Source organism: Lygodium microphyllum, chromosome 21, assembly GCF_053477565.2.
Source record: "Lygodium microphyllum isolate KBCC chromosome 21, Lygodium_microphyllum_v1.1.10, whole genome shotgun sequence".
Lineage (NCBI taxonomy): Eukaryota > Viridiplantae > Streptophyta > Polypodiopsida > Schizaeales > Lygodiaceae > Lygodium > Lygodium microphyllum.
This window is the reverse complement of record NC_141155.1, coordinates 102486653-102503391: the sequence shown is the minus strand read 5'-3', so window position 1 is coordinate 102503391 and position 16739 is coordinate 102486653. Positions and strand designations below refer to the sequence as shown.

Below are 16739 nucleotides of genomic sequence, written 5' to 3'. Positions count from 1 at the left end.
ATGAAAGAGTTTGTGGATGTGGATGCTACAGAGTTTGATGATGCAGATATGAAGACTGAAGATGTAGAAAGCGGTTGAGCGGCCCAAGAGTCAGACAGTGCCCAAATACAATGTCCGATAATAAATATTTAAACCGTGCACCCATGTGCATACAAAATAACAGATATATGTCAAGCGCTTCAATAAATAAGCATGCCTAAATAAATATTAGCGCCACGCCTTTAATGATAAGACACGCGCCATAAAAAATAATAATTTCTTCTAAGTAACTTGAATACATGTTATCCCCCAGTGCTTCCCAACGTGCTACAAAGTTCGAAGGAATGAATGATACTAAGAAAGAGAATGTGAATAATGTTAAGGGTAAACAGATAATAGAAAATATAAGAGAGACATTGATCCAGGTTACATAGGATACCCTCGTTCGGGATGCAAAGAAAGACAACCTAAACAGATTAAGTAGGTTAATGATGTGGATCTTTGATCTTGGCATATTCCATGTGATATACAAGTTATTTAAAGCTGAAGGGGATGTCTTGCATGTATTTATGCCTTATTGGTCGACTATCTAGTGGATGTTTGACCCAAGAGGGCGATATGGCTGTTGGAAACTGTAGTGGACAGACACAGCTAAACTAAAGATGTGTAAAACTGTTTTAATTGGGAGAGGATTAATAGTGACAAATGCATCCAAAATGGGCTTTGATACCTTGGGAAGGTTCCTACAAAGTTTGGTTGATACCCATGTTTGTATGCAAGAGATACAAAGTCGGGGAAGGTCAACATCTGGCCGGGACAGCATGTTATAATGAGCAGTTGCAGGTTGCGCAGGAAATTTTAGGTGCTGAAAACTTCAGAATTTGATCCCAGTGTCTTCGGCAAAGTTGTACATCACAAGTGGGGCTACATTTTTGCTTTTTAAAGCTTAGTGATCCGAGTTATGGTTCAAAAGATATGAGCAGTTTTCTGCAGGGTGGTCCTGTAGGACAGTTTTCTAGATAAGATAAGACTACATCTGATGGATGTAAATTATTGCATGTGACATATGCTTTGACAGAGATGTTTGAGACTAACATGACGGTACCAAGGATAGGAGAGAGGATCAAAATATGCGAGAGCAGAGATGGATCAAAATATGCAAGGCCAAGCCCTCAGACATGGATTTAGCTTTGTGTAGATACGAGCCATGTCCTGCCTCTTTGTTAGTAGCCTAGCATACAGCACTGATGAGGAGTCTCTCCACAAGGCCTTCTAAGCACACAGCGAGATTATCAACTGCCATGTCATCATGGACTGTGAGACGAATAGGTCAAAGGGCTTCGGCTTTGTCACCTTCCTTAAGGAGGCTCAAGCAGATGTCACACGGTAGAAAATGAATAATCAGTTCTTGGATGGGCGCATGATTAGGGTGGACCACATGACGCCTCGTCCGTGCCATTGCCTCCCCCTCCCCCGCTGCTTGACTTGTCCCCCCGGTATCAAACTTGATGCAGGCGCCATCGGAGGATTGGGGTCTTTAATTGCTTCAATTCCTCAAAATGCAGGCATGGCATATGCATCTCCCACACAAAGGAGCTGTTCTAGCAAGGGTTTCCAGAAGGGAATAGTTTTCCAAAAGGTGCCCATGACAAAATAGCTTCTGGCCAAAAAAAACAAGGCCACATGGAGGGTTTTTTTTAAGTCCCCCACCCCCCTTCTAAAATATTGTTCAAAAAGCACCAAATCTATCACCTCTTTCAGCCCAACAAACGACTAAGACCAACAGCATGCTCCTCCTCTTCTCCCCTTCGTTGCAACACCGGATCTATTGCCTCTTTCAGCCCAACTAGCTAACAACCTACTCTTCTTGTCTTCACTTCAACACTGTTAGTGCTCTCCCGCCAGCTTTTCCCTTGCAGCCTGCAACTCCTGTTGTGGCCCTTTGAACAGCGAATTCTGCTTTCACTTTCTCCCTGCACTTCAACAATGATGGAGGGGAGGTCAGCATGGTTGGCAATAAGGTATTCACAGCAAAATAGTAGTCCTACTTGAGCAGCTCATCTTGCTGCTGCTTTATTAAGCTTCAGGATAGCTCTATAGTTTTTAACTCTCCAACAAGCATGAGGTTGAGAAAGAGAAACTCTGCCACAACCGACTCTACAATCAAATCCGAAATACACAATGCCTTGAGGCTGCTGTCTTTCGCAGTTCTGTTGACATTTAGCCTGAATGGACTATGTTAGATTAGATCCCTTTTACTACATTTACCAAGCTTAGCTTCAATGTTGGTGAGCCAAAGGACCTTCTCATGTGTGGTGACCTTGAATATTATGATAAGACTTATGACCGTGTGACTCCAAAGAGCGAGCAGTGTTTGGGGCAATTCAAGAATAGGAACTTCTTCAAGGTTACAACTACTAATGATCCAGTTATCAAAAGGCTTGTTAGCAATGACAAGGCTACTACCTTGCCACGGACTCAATTTTGTCCACCTTAATGTGTGCTCCGAGATCTGTGTATTCTTGGGACATTGCTATGCATAGGGTGGGGAACAAACTTTTCTTTGACAATTTCTAGAGATCAAATAGGAGTACTTTGATCTTTTTTTTGTTGGTGGTCTTTAGATACCAAGAAGAGAGAAATAGTGTTCAAATCCAGATCAGCACAAAGGGACTTGCAAATCTGATGCTTCAAGTGATGACTTAGCCTAACCCATTGCCCATTCTAGGACTTCCATGAGAAAGCAACCATACAAAGGAAGAAAATTTTGTAAGTCTGTTGAATCCTGAATAGATTATTGAAGGCCTTCAAAGTAGCTATGTTGAGACTAATGTTGCAATCGGCATTTGTTTCTGATGTTGCAAGCTATGGCTAAGGCTGCTCAAGAAGACCAAATGAAGCCAATAGAGCAGTGACAAGTATCTGATACCTATGGTACCAGCAGCACATTACATGTGTGGTGGAGTTCAAACTGGTCTTCAAGATGAAACTTCAATTGCTAGTCTGTTTGTAGCTGGTGAAGTTGTAAAGCTCAAAAAAATTGCTCCAAGTTAAACCTAGAATGACAGTAAGCCTGGAATGATAGTGAGTGGGCTAATCTGATCTCCTTCTGCTGATGCTACTCCTAAACCTATAAGGCCAACTATACAAATCCTTTTCTCCAATCAAGCTACTTAAATGCAACATGCAACATAAGCGTTAACTTGCAGCAAACTCACTACATGTTCCTCTGATTCCTTAGCATAAGATCAAATGGTCTAGGACAAAACAGCATACACCATTATGTTCAATGGTGTAAGGATCTTTTCTTGATGAAGACCCTAAGCATCTTTGCTGACCATACCTTCAAACTTCAAAGTCTGCAAATAATGAACATCTCTTTGTGTTTTTTATATCTTCTACAATGCAGTAGCAGGCATATCTAAGAATTGAAGGGAATACATTATACAAAAGCTCGTGGTCACCCCAAGCAACCTATTCAGATCTGCAAGATAGGCAAGATTCCTCCTATTCAAAGAAGATGATGCCTATTTTTAGCATGCTTTCAAGATAATTCTTGCAGCAATAAAATGGAAAGGAACAACCTCACTAAAGTGGATATATCAATTACAATTGCTTTGTTGGCCGTTCAAATCAGTTTGAATAAGCTCTACAATGCCTTTTTCACTAGACAATGTGCTTATAGTTCAAAGAGAGCAGCAGGTCGATAAGTAGCTTGTTTCAACATTACAGCATCTTGTCAATATCAGCTACCAACATTATGTGTCTTAACCATTGGAATTTTTTTAAAATAACTTAATGAAATCATTCCATCTATATATTGTACAACAGCCTGGGCCCCACACCAAACTCTTGATCCTCACATAAAATCTACATTAAATGAAATTAAAAAACAAGAACATGATCTTTTTTAAGTCAAATTTACAAAGGAGTTAATTTTCAAGGCAGAAAGTTGACAAACTGACCTTCTGCAAATTCCAAAATTTAGTTTTATTGGCTTGCAGTAAGTTCCAATAATTCAAAATAACATGATCTTTAATAAACAGGAACCCCTCTGCTTTTGGATGACACTCAAAGATTTGAGAAAGTCGTCTGCAAAAGAAAAAGTGATGGTTAACAAACAAAGCTCCTATGTGCATAAAAAAGTAAAAGCATCCATCTAGCTAGCTATTTGATATTGGTTTTGTGACAACATCTAGAGGGAATGTTTGGGATATATAGATCATGTATGTCAATTGATATTAATCCCTTGGTGACCAAAGAGTTGAATGCTAATAATTGGTTCTACAAAATTTGGCAATCACAATAGAGATAAAAGTTTAAAGAAGGGCCTATTCGGTAGTCCTTGAAGCACTTTTGTCTCTAGGTCTCATCGTTTCCACAAGACTTGAAGATGCATTGGCATGCTGTCATAATGGCAAGAGTATGGCTAATGGGTTTTTTTCCTCATCTATAACATCATCCAAGAATGCTTGCATGGCTCATGGGTCAACAACTCTGTGTGGTAATAAAGTCGTTCTCCTCTAATTGTCCTATATTCAACATCATCATAGCAAGTTTCTATCACTCCACTCTTTGGCAATTCGTATAATGAAGCTAGTGTCAAAAAACTGGCCCGCTTTAGACATCCATTCCTATTTTGAGTTTCAGTTGCTTTCAGTTTTGCTGACGCATAGCATGTCTTTGAAGGCACCCTAGTATGTTTCAGAAGCATTAACACTACAACATAAAAGAACCTACTACTTTCAAAGCTTTAGTTGTGAAAAATGGACTAAAGAAGCCCAAAGAGAAGGCGCCCCCTGGGGACAATAGCTTCATTTCTCAATAATTATGTCATTCATAAACTTGTGAACTAAAAATCCTCCCAAGACATGCAAGATTTTGTTTATGGATTAGACCTTCACAAACAAATGATATGAACTACAAACACAAGCTATTTGAATGTCCTGATAACTTTCAACATGTATATCTACATTGAGGTAAAAGAGTATTTCTTTCACTCACTTGTATGCTTGCCATTCTTCAACTGCTTCAACTCCAAAAGCTGGATCACTTTGTTCGAAAAGTATAACCACAGTGTTGAAAATTCTGCCATAAAGCATTCTCCATCCAAGTGCTGTTTTATTAACTGGCCAATCACACAGTGTTGAAAATTCTGCCATAAAGCATTCTCCATCCAAGTGCTGTTTTATTAACTGGCCAATCACAGAACATGATTAAGACAACATCCCCGTAAAACTTTCTCCATCTGAGCAAATTTCCAACTTCAAAGCCTATTGTTGAAGCTTCAACCACATCAAGGTGTGTGGAGGGGAGTGCCAGAGGCATGAACTCCCAACGTACTGACTAATCTGTCAGAGCTTTCCCCTTGTCAATTTCAAGAGTGAACATTCTTGGTTGGGTACACCCCACTGAAACAAGATCCTGAAGCCAAGCCACAGTATAATCCACATCTTGTCCAAAAACCTGCTTGAGCCATAGAATAGCTTAGATCATCAACTCGTTTAAAGAAGGTTGCCTTCTTTGATCTCCAAGAGACCAAAAAGTCAGCTAGTGTGTCAACACTGTCATGTAATTCCTTCTCATCTTTAAAGAAATGTGGCTTCAAGGTATCTTGCCGGTCAATCGATGGTGGATATAGTGTCACATAACCCCTAATCTCCCATAAGAGTCTTTGCACCCAATATCCCCTCATTATGTCTGAAACTCGAGGGTTTACTGATAGAGGAAGCATGAGCGCCCAGAAACCCTGAGAATGGAACAATGTATTGAGATGATTAATGGGAGCCATCGTACCCTGTGGAAGTGCAACAGGAAGGGCATGTGTATCAAACTTGATATCAAACAAAGCCCATGATAAAGCTATCTTTGGGGAGGACTCCACCTCCCAGTGCTTTAAAAAACTCGCGATTCTTGTCAACCAATACCATGCCACCCCAAAATCGAGGCCAGAATGATCTTACCTGCCAAGCATGTATAGGCAGACATGTCCACACATTTTAGATGCCAGTAACATATCAATTGACAGTGGAACTATGCCATACTTGAACTCTCCAAGCACACAATGGCATACAGATGAACTGCTACTTAACATATCAATTGACAGTGGAATTATGCCATACTTGAACTCTCCAAGCACACAATGCCATACAAATGAACTGCTGTGGATCTCTATAGCACAGAACTTCCAATTGGTCTAGAACACGCTACAAAATAAATGGCCAGTAATATGACATAGGTGAAGAACTAATGCAATCTCAACAGCACACAATTTCCAATAGGTTGAGAACATCCTACCCAGCTCAAAATATCAAAGGCACCTGTTTTCCACCCTCATGCTATAGGCTCAAACGTCCCATTGTCCACAATCTTATATAGCTGAAAGAACAGAACGGAACAAAAATAAATAGAAATGAAAGGGAGGACGTACCTCAAAATCTATGAGCTCGTTTAGAACAGCCACCAGTTGCACACCCAAGGCATCAAAGATTGGCTTTCTTGAGTAAAGCTGGTGAGCTTCCGCTCGACACATAACACATCTGGAGGGCAGTCACAATTGCATAAGCTAAGGGGCAGTGGCTTTTGCTAAACCATAGTGTACAGAATGTTTGAATTACATGCTCAACCCAATATATCTAACATCAAGAAAAGCCTTGTCCATAACTGTAGAGCAGAGCAAAGAATTTGCACCTCAGATAAAAAGAAAGAGAGAGTGTGTTAGGATTCAGGGACACACACCCAGGACAACTTATGCAGAACAAAGAAAGAAAATGTGTGTGTGCATGTAAGCTGAAGGCGCTCACCCAGGATGACATAAAAAGGAGGATGTGTTGTGTGCGTGAATGTGAACAGTTAGCTATAATGATGTATGCTGAACAAAGGAGAGACTTGAAGTGTGCATGTGTTGAGGCACTCACCCCCAGGACACCGTATGCAGAAGATAATGGTAGGTTTTGAACTCCATATATCAGAAGCTTTCATGGGTGGAGGTACCTTCAATTCTCCATCTCTCCATGGATTAACTCCTGGCCTGTATTTTGGAGCCACCCTTTGCACTGTGATTTTCTCAAGCGTTGACAGGGCAGTAACATCATCAGGAACTGGGGGTGGCTTAACAAATCCACATAACCTAGGCTCAGGAGGAGCTGCAGCCACTGTGCCTTTGAAGACTGGAGTGGGAGCAGTTGCCAGTGGTGTCTGTTTGAGTTTGTTAGCTTTAAAGGTTGATGAATCATGCCTAGCCTCGGGTGATCTGTTGTCCAACGACTGTTCTGAGCTGCTTGTTGAGGATGTGGTGGAGTTCCCACCCAGTGTTGAGGGAGGAGGGCTTGGGACATTCTTGACAGAGAATGCGCATGAGCTGGCGTTATCACTGCTTGCATCCATAGATCTCATTGTTGAGCCACTTAACCTTCTCCTTGCAGGCAGGGTGAGGGATGGGGGAAGGGCAACACCGCATGCAGAAGTGTGATCAATGAACCGGGCGACATGGCCCCTCTTCATGCCGAACCGTGAACTCAAGATGGCAGGGCTGGTATTGACAAGCTCAGGCAGTCCATGTCCAGAGGCTTCCAGCCTATCAGCATATTGCATAAGAGAGCGGTCATGGAGGTATGTGCGGATTTCCAACGCATCCTAAGGCCATGACAGGTGAATAGACTGACAGACTGAAGATGGATGAACTGAAAGACTGATGAAAATCAATTTGTGATGTCCATGGAGCAAATTGAGGATGAATTCCTTAACAGATTAAAGACCATTTCATTGATAAATTGACGACAAATTCACGAACAGATAAAAGATACGAGATAGAAGACGAATTCATTAACAGAGTTGACATCGAATTCATTAACAGATCAACAATGAATTCACTGACAGGCAGAAGAAGAATTCATCAATAGGTTTTCATCTTTAACATCTTCAAAAGGGTGAAGAAGAATTCATAAACAGGTTGAAGATGAATTCATGAACAGATGAGACAAACAATAGGGATGGCCCGCGATTGAGCAACACAAGATGACAACCTTGGGTAGGTTGCTTCTGGCTGAGGCGGCCAGGGTCCTTTCGAAGCATCTAAGATCTAAGGTAAGCAGCTTTCAAGTCAATCTTCACCGCGGAAGCATTCTTGTCGGCAGTGGCTGAATGCCGGGGCTTGGTTCGCTCGTGCTGGACGAGCATTGTGAGGGAGGATTAGATGCAGGGGGCACAGTGCTGGCTCATGATGCCCCACACACACGCGCCAACAGAGATGCACACGATCTTGTGCAATCTCAAGGTTTATGACATTTTTGCTTAAATTTTCTCTTGTGCGAGGGAATGGAAATGCAATGAGCTTTGCATTTGAAAATTGCAATTCCTTTAAGTGCCTTTTTTTTCAGAACAATACGATTTGTATTAATAGAGATTTACATCATCAAGAAATATCCAATGGTCTTACCCCAAAACCATCATCCTAGCTCTTGGAGAGTAGCTTGAATGATATCTCAAATACTAGGAGCAAGGTATTGTTTGCATAAGGTCTTGTATGGTTTGAAACAAGCACCTATGGCAAGATGCACACTCGTTTGATTGCTCTTGGTTTTAGTCACTCACACTAAGAGCATGCTCTTTGTCCACATAAATGCAAATGTTCTGTTGATTCTCATCATTTAGGTGGACAATATGCTATTGATTGGGCTCCACGAGATGTGTATTATGGCTTTGAAAGTCAAATCACAACATTCATTTGATGTTACAAATCTTAGCCATTTGCATTACTATCTTGGCATACAATTCACTGCAATAGTTGGGGGCGGGGGGGGTGTAAGGGCTTTGTAGCTATACCATGCCGTTGCTACCGATTGCACCTATATAGGGAGTAGTAGTGACTCAAAGCCCTGCCTTGTTTCCACTCTACGTGTGATTCCCTATACCCAGTGGTGAATCCTCTCATGTGCGGCGTCACGAGGGTGTAGTCCTGGGATGTGTCTATGTTGTCCCGCTTTTGGATTGAATAATACAAGAGTATACCTTGAGCTCATATCGTGTTACCTTTCTGTGCCGTGTTGAGTGCGTAACGAGTGCAGGTTTATCACACTTGGTATCAGAGCAACTCTCGCTCGGAGTGAAGGAGTGCTCACGGAAGCAAGAGGAAAGATCCAGTGCCCCGAAGAGATCGAAGTCGGAACGATCCACATCGCGACGCCCCCACGTCGCGTCGCCCCACGGCGCGACGCGTCGCCCCGGCGTGACGCCCCAACCTCGACATCCCACCGTCTGAAGACGTGACGCGACTTCCCCGCGGCACGACCCACACCACCACAGGCAAACCGCGGCTTCCCCGCGTCGACACCACCACCAATCACATGGAGGAAGAAAGGGAGACCATCACCCTCCCGACATTGGAGGAGAGGAAGAAGAGTAGGGGACAAGAATGGAGAGTGGCCCAAGAGGAGAAGGTGGCCGGACTAGAAAGACAATTAGATGGTATGTCTGGCATGCTAGAATCAATATGGAGGAACATGCAGATGAAAGAGGAAGAGGAAGAAAGGAGAAAAAAACTAGAGGTAGAGCAGGGCTATAGAGAATGGGCGAGTCATCAACAAGAAGAGAAGAGGAGACACCGAATGCAAGAGGAGATGGATAGAACGGGTAGAGAGGAGTCATCTAGGAGGGCGCAAGATACAAGGAAAGAGAAGGAGAAAGTAGTAGAATTAGGAAGCAAAAAGAAAGACAAGAAGAAGGAGAAGAAACACCACCGCAAAGAAGAGGAAGATAGCAGTAGTTCAGAAGATGATTATGGAAAATTCAAGATGCCCCAACCCACCAAGTACAAGGGAGAGAGAGATGGGTTGGTTCTGAAGAAATGGATCGCAAAGGTGGATAGGTAGTTAAAATATTCAAGAATCACCGAAGACAGGAAGGCGGAAGTGGCAGCCATTTACTTGGAGGAGGACGCTGCCAGTTGGTACTTGTTAGAACAGGAGCAGGGCCACACAATCTGTGCATGGGAAGAACTCCAGGAAGAACTGAAGGACTACTTTATCCCAAAGCTGGAGAAATTCAAAGTGAGAGATGAATGGAGGAACCTCAAGCAAGCACAGGGAAAGATGAAAGAATATGTCAGCAAATATAGGCAAATCATGCTGCAACTACCAAACATGGATACCCGACACTAAGCTACATGGATTTTTGTTTGGAATGCAAGAATGGGCTAGAAGAGATGTGGAGAGACAGGAGCCAACAAGCTTAGCAGAAGCCATGAGAATGGCTGAACGACTAATGGACCTGGAAGGCAGAAGAACAGCACAAGGGAATCAAAACAGGTTCAACAACAACTTCAACAACACCTTCAACAACAGCAACTCCTGGAACCAAAGGCCCAATGCTCCTAGAGGGGCATTCACAGATACAAGGAGTCAAAATACCACTAACACCACGGCCGTATCCCAAACCGCATTAGTCCCAAGAGGAGCAGCACGGAGATGGGGAAACAATCACTACAGGCCAACCCCTAGCACATCATATGGACCCGCAGGATCAAACACATCATGGTGGAGACCCCCAAGCCCTTCCACTGGCATCAGATGCTTCAAATGCGGGGGTCCACACTACCAAAACAGATGCCCAATAGAAGACACAGCCTCATCGAGTGGATCAAGGGTGAATGCAGCTTGTGCATATGGAGGAGAAGAACCACAACCACCGCGTATCCAGGAAATCCCAAATGGGAGTGAAGAGAGCATGGACCACCCAAGGGTAGGGTCAGTTAGTGCCCGACCCCAATGCATGGCAGCCAGAGTAGCGGCAGTCCACCATCTATACATCAAAGGTCGAGTGGGCGAAGGAAACCAACCAATCATGGTGGACACAGGAGCAACCCACAATTTCATGACACCACAGTGTGCAGCCAAGCATGGCTTGAAACTATCCAAAGCCCCAGAAGGATTAACAGTAACATTCGCACAAGGAGAAGCCAAGGAAGTAAAACAAGTCTTTGCAGTCCAAGTGGAAGCCGACAAGTGGAAAGCAAAACTCAACTTCTTAGTAATCCCTATGGATGATTTTGAAGTGATATTAGGCTTAGAATTCTATGACAAGTATGTCATTGCAATGTTTGGAAAGGGTGTGAATGAAATGATGCTAGATATGCAAGGAGAAGGCGTCAGAGTACCATGCGAAAGAATGCAGCTACCTGGCAGGACCCCAATCAAGGTACAAATGAAGGAGAACAAGCCAGGAGTATCATGCCAAACAGTAAAACCAGCTGCAAACCAACCAAAGGGCCAGACCCAGAAAGCACCGGTCCAAGGGACCGTCATCAGGCCACGTATTATGACATGCAGTGCAAAGCAAGTCGAGAAATCAGTCAAACAAGGAGATATGGTCTATCTGTGTATGATCCGACCAGTAGAGGAAGAAGAAGATGGCAAGAAACCCAAACAACAGAAGAGGAACACAGAAGTGGCAGAAATACTTGAAGAATTCAAAGATGTAATGCCAGCCGAACTACCCAAAGGTCTGCCACCCAGACGAGATGTGGATCACAAGATTGAGTTGATTCCAGGGTCGTCTCCACCGGCCCGAGCTCCCTATCGCATGAACCACACTGAACTCATGGAATTGAAGAAGCAACTACATGAACTAGAAGAACAAGGATTCATCCGCCCTAGCAAATCCCCCTTTGGTGCCCCAGTGTTGTTTGTAAAGAAGAAGGATGGGGGACTTAGACTCTGTGTAGATTATAGGGCTCTTAACAAAATCACCATAAAAAACAAATACCCTATGCCCCTAGTGGAAGACCTATTAGATAGACTGCATGGGGCCAAGCACTTTAGTCGGATTGACCTTAGATCAGGATACCACCAAATCCGCATAGCCGAAGAAGATATCCCAAAGACAGCCTTCCGCACCCGATATGGTAGTTTTGAGTGGTTAGTATTAGGGTTCGGCCTAAGCAATGGGCCAGGCACATTTTGTGGCCTCATGGATGGAATTTTTAGACCGGAGATAGATATCTTTGTCATTATCTACATAGATGACCTCCTAGTCTACAGCAAGACCTTAGAAGAGCACAAGCAACACTTACGCCAAGTTTTTGAGAAACTGCGGCAACATCAGTTATACGCCAAGCCGGAAAAGTGTGAATTCGCAGTGAAAGAATTGGAGTTCCTAGGCTTTATTGTAGGAGCAGATGGAATCAAAGTGGACCCTAAGAAAGTGGAAGCTGTCCAAAAATGGCCTGTACTGAAGACTGTAAGAGAAGTGCGGGAGTTCCTAGGCTTCACAGTATTTTGTCGAAGATTTATCAAAGATTACAGCCTGATCACTGCCCCCCTCTCCCACCTCACCAAAGAAGACCACTCGTTTACATGGGGGAATGCGCAACAGGAAGCCTTTGAGCAGATGAAGAAGTGCATGAGCCAAACTCCCGTCCTAAGGGTACCGAACTTCACCAAACCCTTTGAAATCTCTACAGATGCATCTGACTATGGCATAGGGGGTGTACTAGTCCAAGATGGGCACCCCATCGCATATGAGTCAAAGAAATTTACTGATGCTGAAACAAGGTGGAGCACACATGAGAAGGAAATGTTGGCAGTCATCCACTGCCTTAGAAAATGGAAGCACTATGTTCAAGACAAGCACACAATAGTCTTCACTGACAATATCTCCCTCAAATACTTCCAATCCCAACCCAAGTTATCAGCAAAGCAAGCCCGTTGGCTAGACTTCCTAGCCGAATTTGACCTGGAAATTAAGCACAAGCCTGGCTCTACCAACAAAATAGCAGATGCCTTGAGCCGGAAGGCTGACCTGAAAGCTGTCAGTGTTGTCAGCAGCAACTTCATAGAACTTGTCAAAGAGGCACTAGAACAAGATCAAGACATGCACAAGATAATCAAAGATGTGGAAGCAGAGAAGACCCCCCATGGAATGTACACTTTAGAAGAGGATATTCTATTTTTAGGCAAAAGATTGTATATTCCCAACAATGTGGAATTAAAGAAACTCATCCTACATGAGATACATGACGGCAAGATTGGAGGCCACAAAGGGCAAAGCAAAACCTTGGAGGCCCTTAGGAAGCAGTTCTTTTGGCCGAACATGAAGGAAGAAGTGATAGACTACATCAAAACTTGCCCCACTTGCCAAATGGTCAAAGCACCCAGATCAAGACCAGCCGGACTACTACAACCCTTACCAGTACCCAACCGCCCATGGGATGTCATCAGCATGGACTTCATTGTGGAACTACCGGAGTCCCATGGGTACACAATCATCTTTGTAGTGGTGGACTATTTTTCCAAACAGGCCCACTTCATCCCGGCCAAACCACCACTGAATGCCAAGGAGGTAGCACGCCTCTTCTTCACACATGTATTTAAATTGCACGGCTTACCACTGGCCATTGTATCAGATAGAGATGGAAGATTCATGAGCGACATGTGGAAGGAACTCTTCAAGACTCTGGAAACCCAACTGAGATTCTCTTCATCCTTCCACCCGGAGACAGATGGACAGACAGAACGAGTCAACCAAGGTATCGAAGATTACCTCCGCAGCTATGCTAGAGTGGATCAGAAAGATTGGGCCTTGTACCTGGATGTCTTGGAATTCCACTATAATAGCTCCATCCACTCGGCTACAGGGTACACTCCCTTTGAGTTAGCTACAGGAAAAGAAGTCATCACACCACTGGCCTTAGCATCCGGAGCGGCCAAAGCGGAGGATCAAGATGCTGAAGAATTCTTGAAGAAATGGAGAGATCGCAATGCAGCAGCTAAACAAAGTCTCGAGCGGAGCAAGATAACAATGACAGAGCAAGCAAACAAGAAAAGAAAGGCTGTACTCTTCGCCAAAGGAGACATGGTCCTAGTGAGCTCTAAGAATATGTCACTTCCCAAAAACATGACCCCAAAGTTCAATCACCGCTACTATGGACCCTACCGAATCACTCAAGTGCTGAACGAAGTCACTTACAAGCTAGACCTGCCAGACAGTGTTTGTGTTCATAATGCATTTCATGCTCGTCTTCTGCGTAGGTTCTATCCCGACAACCAATGGGGACGGCGCGTACCAATGCTCCATTCCAATGGTCCCTTCGAAGTAGAAGCATTCCTCCGACGCCGGGAACAAAGAGGCTTCCCCGAATACCTCACCAAGTGGCGCGGGCGTCCACTCAAGGAGGCCACTTGGATCTCAGAAGCGGAGGCCCGTGAACGCGGAAAGGATGCCTTCGCCCTTTGGCTCGAGGAGAACCCCCCTGCTCCTTCTACCGACCCTTGAGCCGACTCAACACTCCAACAAATAATGCGGCTCTCAATCATAGACCTCAAATGTGCCTCCACTCCTCAAATGTAATCGAGTCGAGGGTGGACTCACATGGTAGCAATCAGCACAAAGAACTCCATCAAAAAAGGAAAAAGCCCCAATGTCTTAGTGCGGCAGACACTGGCCAGTCTGATAGTATAGACTGTGTTAAGACCCCGCGGTCCCTTTAGACCGGCAGACACTGACCAGCTTGCTAGGAAAAGCTGCGTTAAGACCCAGGATGAGTCAAAATAACAAACGCTACCCTTAGATTGCTGAGGTCAGCAATCCAGTAAGCGGGGGTGAGTGTAAGGGCTTTGTAGCTATACCATGCCATTGCTACCGATTGCACCTATATAGGGAGTAGTAGTGACTCAAAGCCCTGCCTTGTTTCCACTCTACGTGTGATTCCCTATACCCAGTGGTAAACCCTCTCATGTGCGGCGTCACGAGGGTGTAGTCCTGGGATGTGTCTATGTTGTCCCGCTTTTGGATTGAATAATACAAGAGTATACCTTGAGCTCATATCGTGTTACCTTTCTGTGCCGTGTTGAGTGCGTAACGAGTGCAGGTTTATCACAGAGGGGGGGGGGGGGCTTTGTAGCTATACCATGCCGTTGCTACTGATTGCACCTATATAGGGAGTAGTAGTGACTCAAAGCCCTGCCTTGTTTCCACTCTACGTGTGATTCCCTATGCCCAGTGGTGAACCCTCTTATGTGCGGCGTCACGAGGGTGTAGTCCTGGGATGTGTCTATGTTGTCCCGCTTTTGGATTGAATAATACAAGAGTATACCTTGAGCTCATATCGTGTTACCTTTCTGTGCCGTGTTGAGTGCATAATGAGTGCAGGTTTATCACACTTGGTATCAGAGCAACTCTTGCTCGGAGTGAAGGAGTGCTCACGGAAGCAGGAGAAAGGATCCAGTGCCCCGAAGAGATCGAAGTCGTAACGACCCACAGCGCGACGCCCTGCGTCATGTCGCCCCACGTCGCGACGCCCCACGTCGCGTTGACCCACGTCGCGTCGCCCCTCGTCGCATCGCCCCACGTCGCGATGCCCCCTCGACGCATCGCCCCGGCGTGACGCCCCAACCGCGTCATCCCACCATCTGAAGACGTGACGCGGCTTCCCCGTGGTACGACCCACACCACCACCGGCGAAACACGGCTCCCCCGCGTCGACACCACCACCAACCACATGGAGGACGAAAGGGAGAGCGTCACCCTCCCAACAATGGAGGAGAGAAAGAAGAGTAGGGAACAAGAATGGAGAGTGGCCCAGGAGGAGAAAGTGGCCGGGCTAGAAAGATAGTTAGATGGTATGTCAGGCGTGCTAGAATCGATATGGAGGAACATGCAGATGAAAGAAGAGGAGGAAGAAAGGAGAAAGAAACTAGAAGTAGAGCAGGGCTATAGAGAATGGGTGCTTCAACAACAAGAAGAGGAGAAAAGACATCGAATGCAAGAGGAGATGGATAGAACGGTAGAGAGGAGACATCTAGGAGGGCGCAAGATACAAGGAAGGAGAAGGAGAAAGTAGTAGAATTAGGAAGCAAAAAGAAAGACAAGAAGAAGGAGAAGAAGCACTATCACAAAGAAGAGGGAGATAGCAGTAGTTCAGAAGATGATTATGGAAAATTCAAGATGCCCCAACCCGCCAAGTACAAGGGAGAGAGGGATGGTTTGGTTCTAAAGAAGTGGATCGCAGAGGTGGACAAATAAAGTATTCACAAATTACTGAAGACAGGAAGGCGGAGGTGGCAGCCATTTACTTGGAGGAGGATGCTGCCAGTTGGTACTTGCTAGAACAAGAGCAGGGCCACACAATCTGTTCGTGGGAAGAGCTCCAGAAAGAACTGAAGGACTACTTTATTCCAAAGTTGGAGAAATTCAAAGTGAGAGATGAATGGAGGAACCTCAAGCAAACACAGGGAAAGATGAAAGAATATGTCAGCAAATATAGGCAGATCATGCTGCAGCTACCAAACATGGATACAGATACTAAGCTACATGGATTTTTGTTTGGGATGCAAGAATGGGCGAGAAGAGATGTGGAGAGACAAGAGCCAACAAGCTTAGCAGAAGCCATGAGAATGGCCGAACGATTGGTGGATCTAGAAGGCAGAAGAACAGCACAAGGAAATCAAAACAGGTTCAACAACAACTTCAACAACACCTTCAACAACAACAACTCATGGAACCAGAGGCCCAATGCTCCTAGAGGGGCATTTACAGATACACGGAGCCAAAACAACACGACCACCACAGCCGTATCACAAACCGCCTTAGTACCGAGAGGAGCAATAGGAAGATGGGGTAACAATCACTACATGCCAACCCCTAGTACATCATATGGGCCAGCAAGATCAAACACGTCATGGTGGAGACCCCCAGGCCCGTCCGTCGGAATCAGATGCTTCAAATGCGGGGGTCCACACTACCAAAACAGATGCCCAATAGAAGAT

The 16739-nt window shown here is 44.8% G+C and overlaps 1 protein-coding gene across 4 annotated transcripts; it reads right to left on the bottom strand.

Moving 5' to 3' along the window:
- Positions 1 to 5808: 5808 nt before the first annotated feature.
- On the bottom strand, positions 5809 to 8261 carry LOC148018368 (uncharacterized). 4 transcript variants are annotated; one of them, XM_087661259.1, is made up of 4 exons: positions 8004 to 8259; positions 6897 to 7614; positions 6410 to 6518; positions 5809 to 5942 (listed from the first exon to the last, which is right to left on the bottom strand). In XM_087661259.1, the coding sequence occupies exons 2-3, from the start codon at positions 7570 to 7572 to the stop codon at positions 6430 to 6432; spliced, it is 765 nt and encodes a 254-aa protein (XP_087517385.1). In that variant the 5' UTR covers positions 7573 to 7614; positions 8004 to 8259; the 3' UTR covers positions 5809 to 5942; positions 6410 to 6429. The 4 variants fall into 4 exon arrangements, with proteins under 4 accessions (XP_087517385.1, XP_087517387.1, XP_087517384.1 ...); XM_087661261.1 differs by having other exon boundaries at positions 6897 to 7555; XM_087661258.1 differs by having other exon boundaries at positions 6897 to 8259.
- Between the last annotated feature and the right edge of the window lie 8478 nt (positions 8262 to 16739).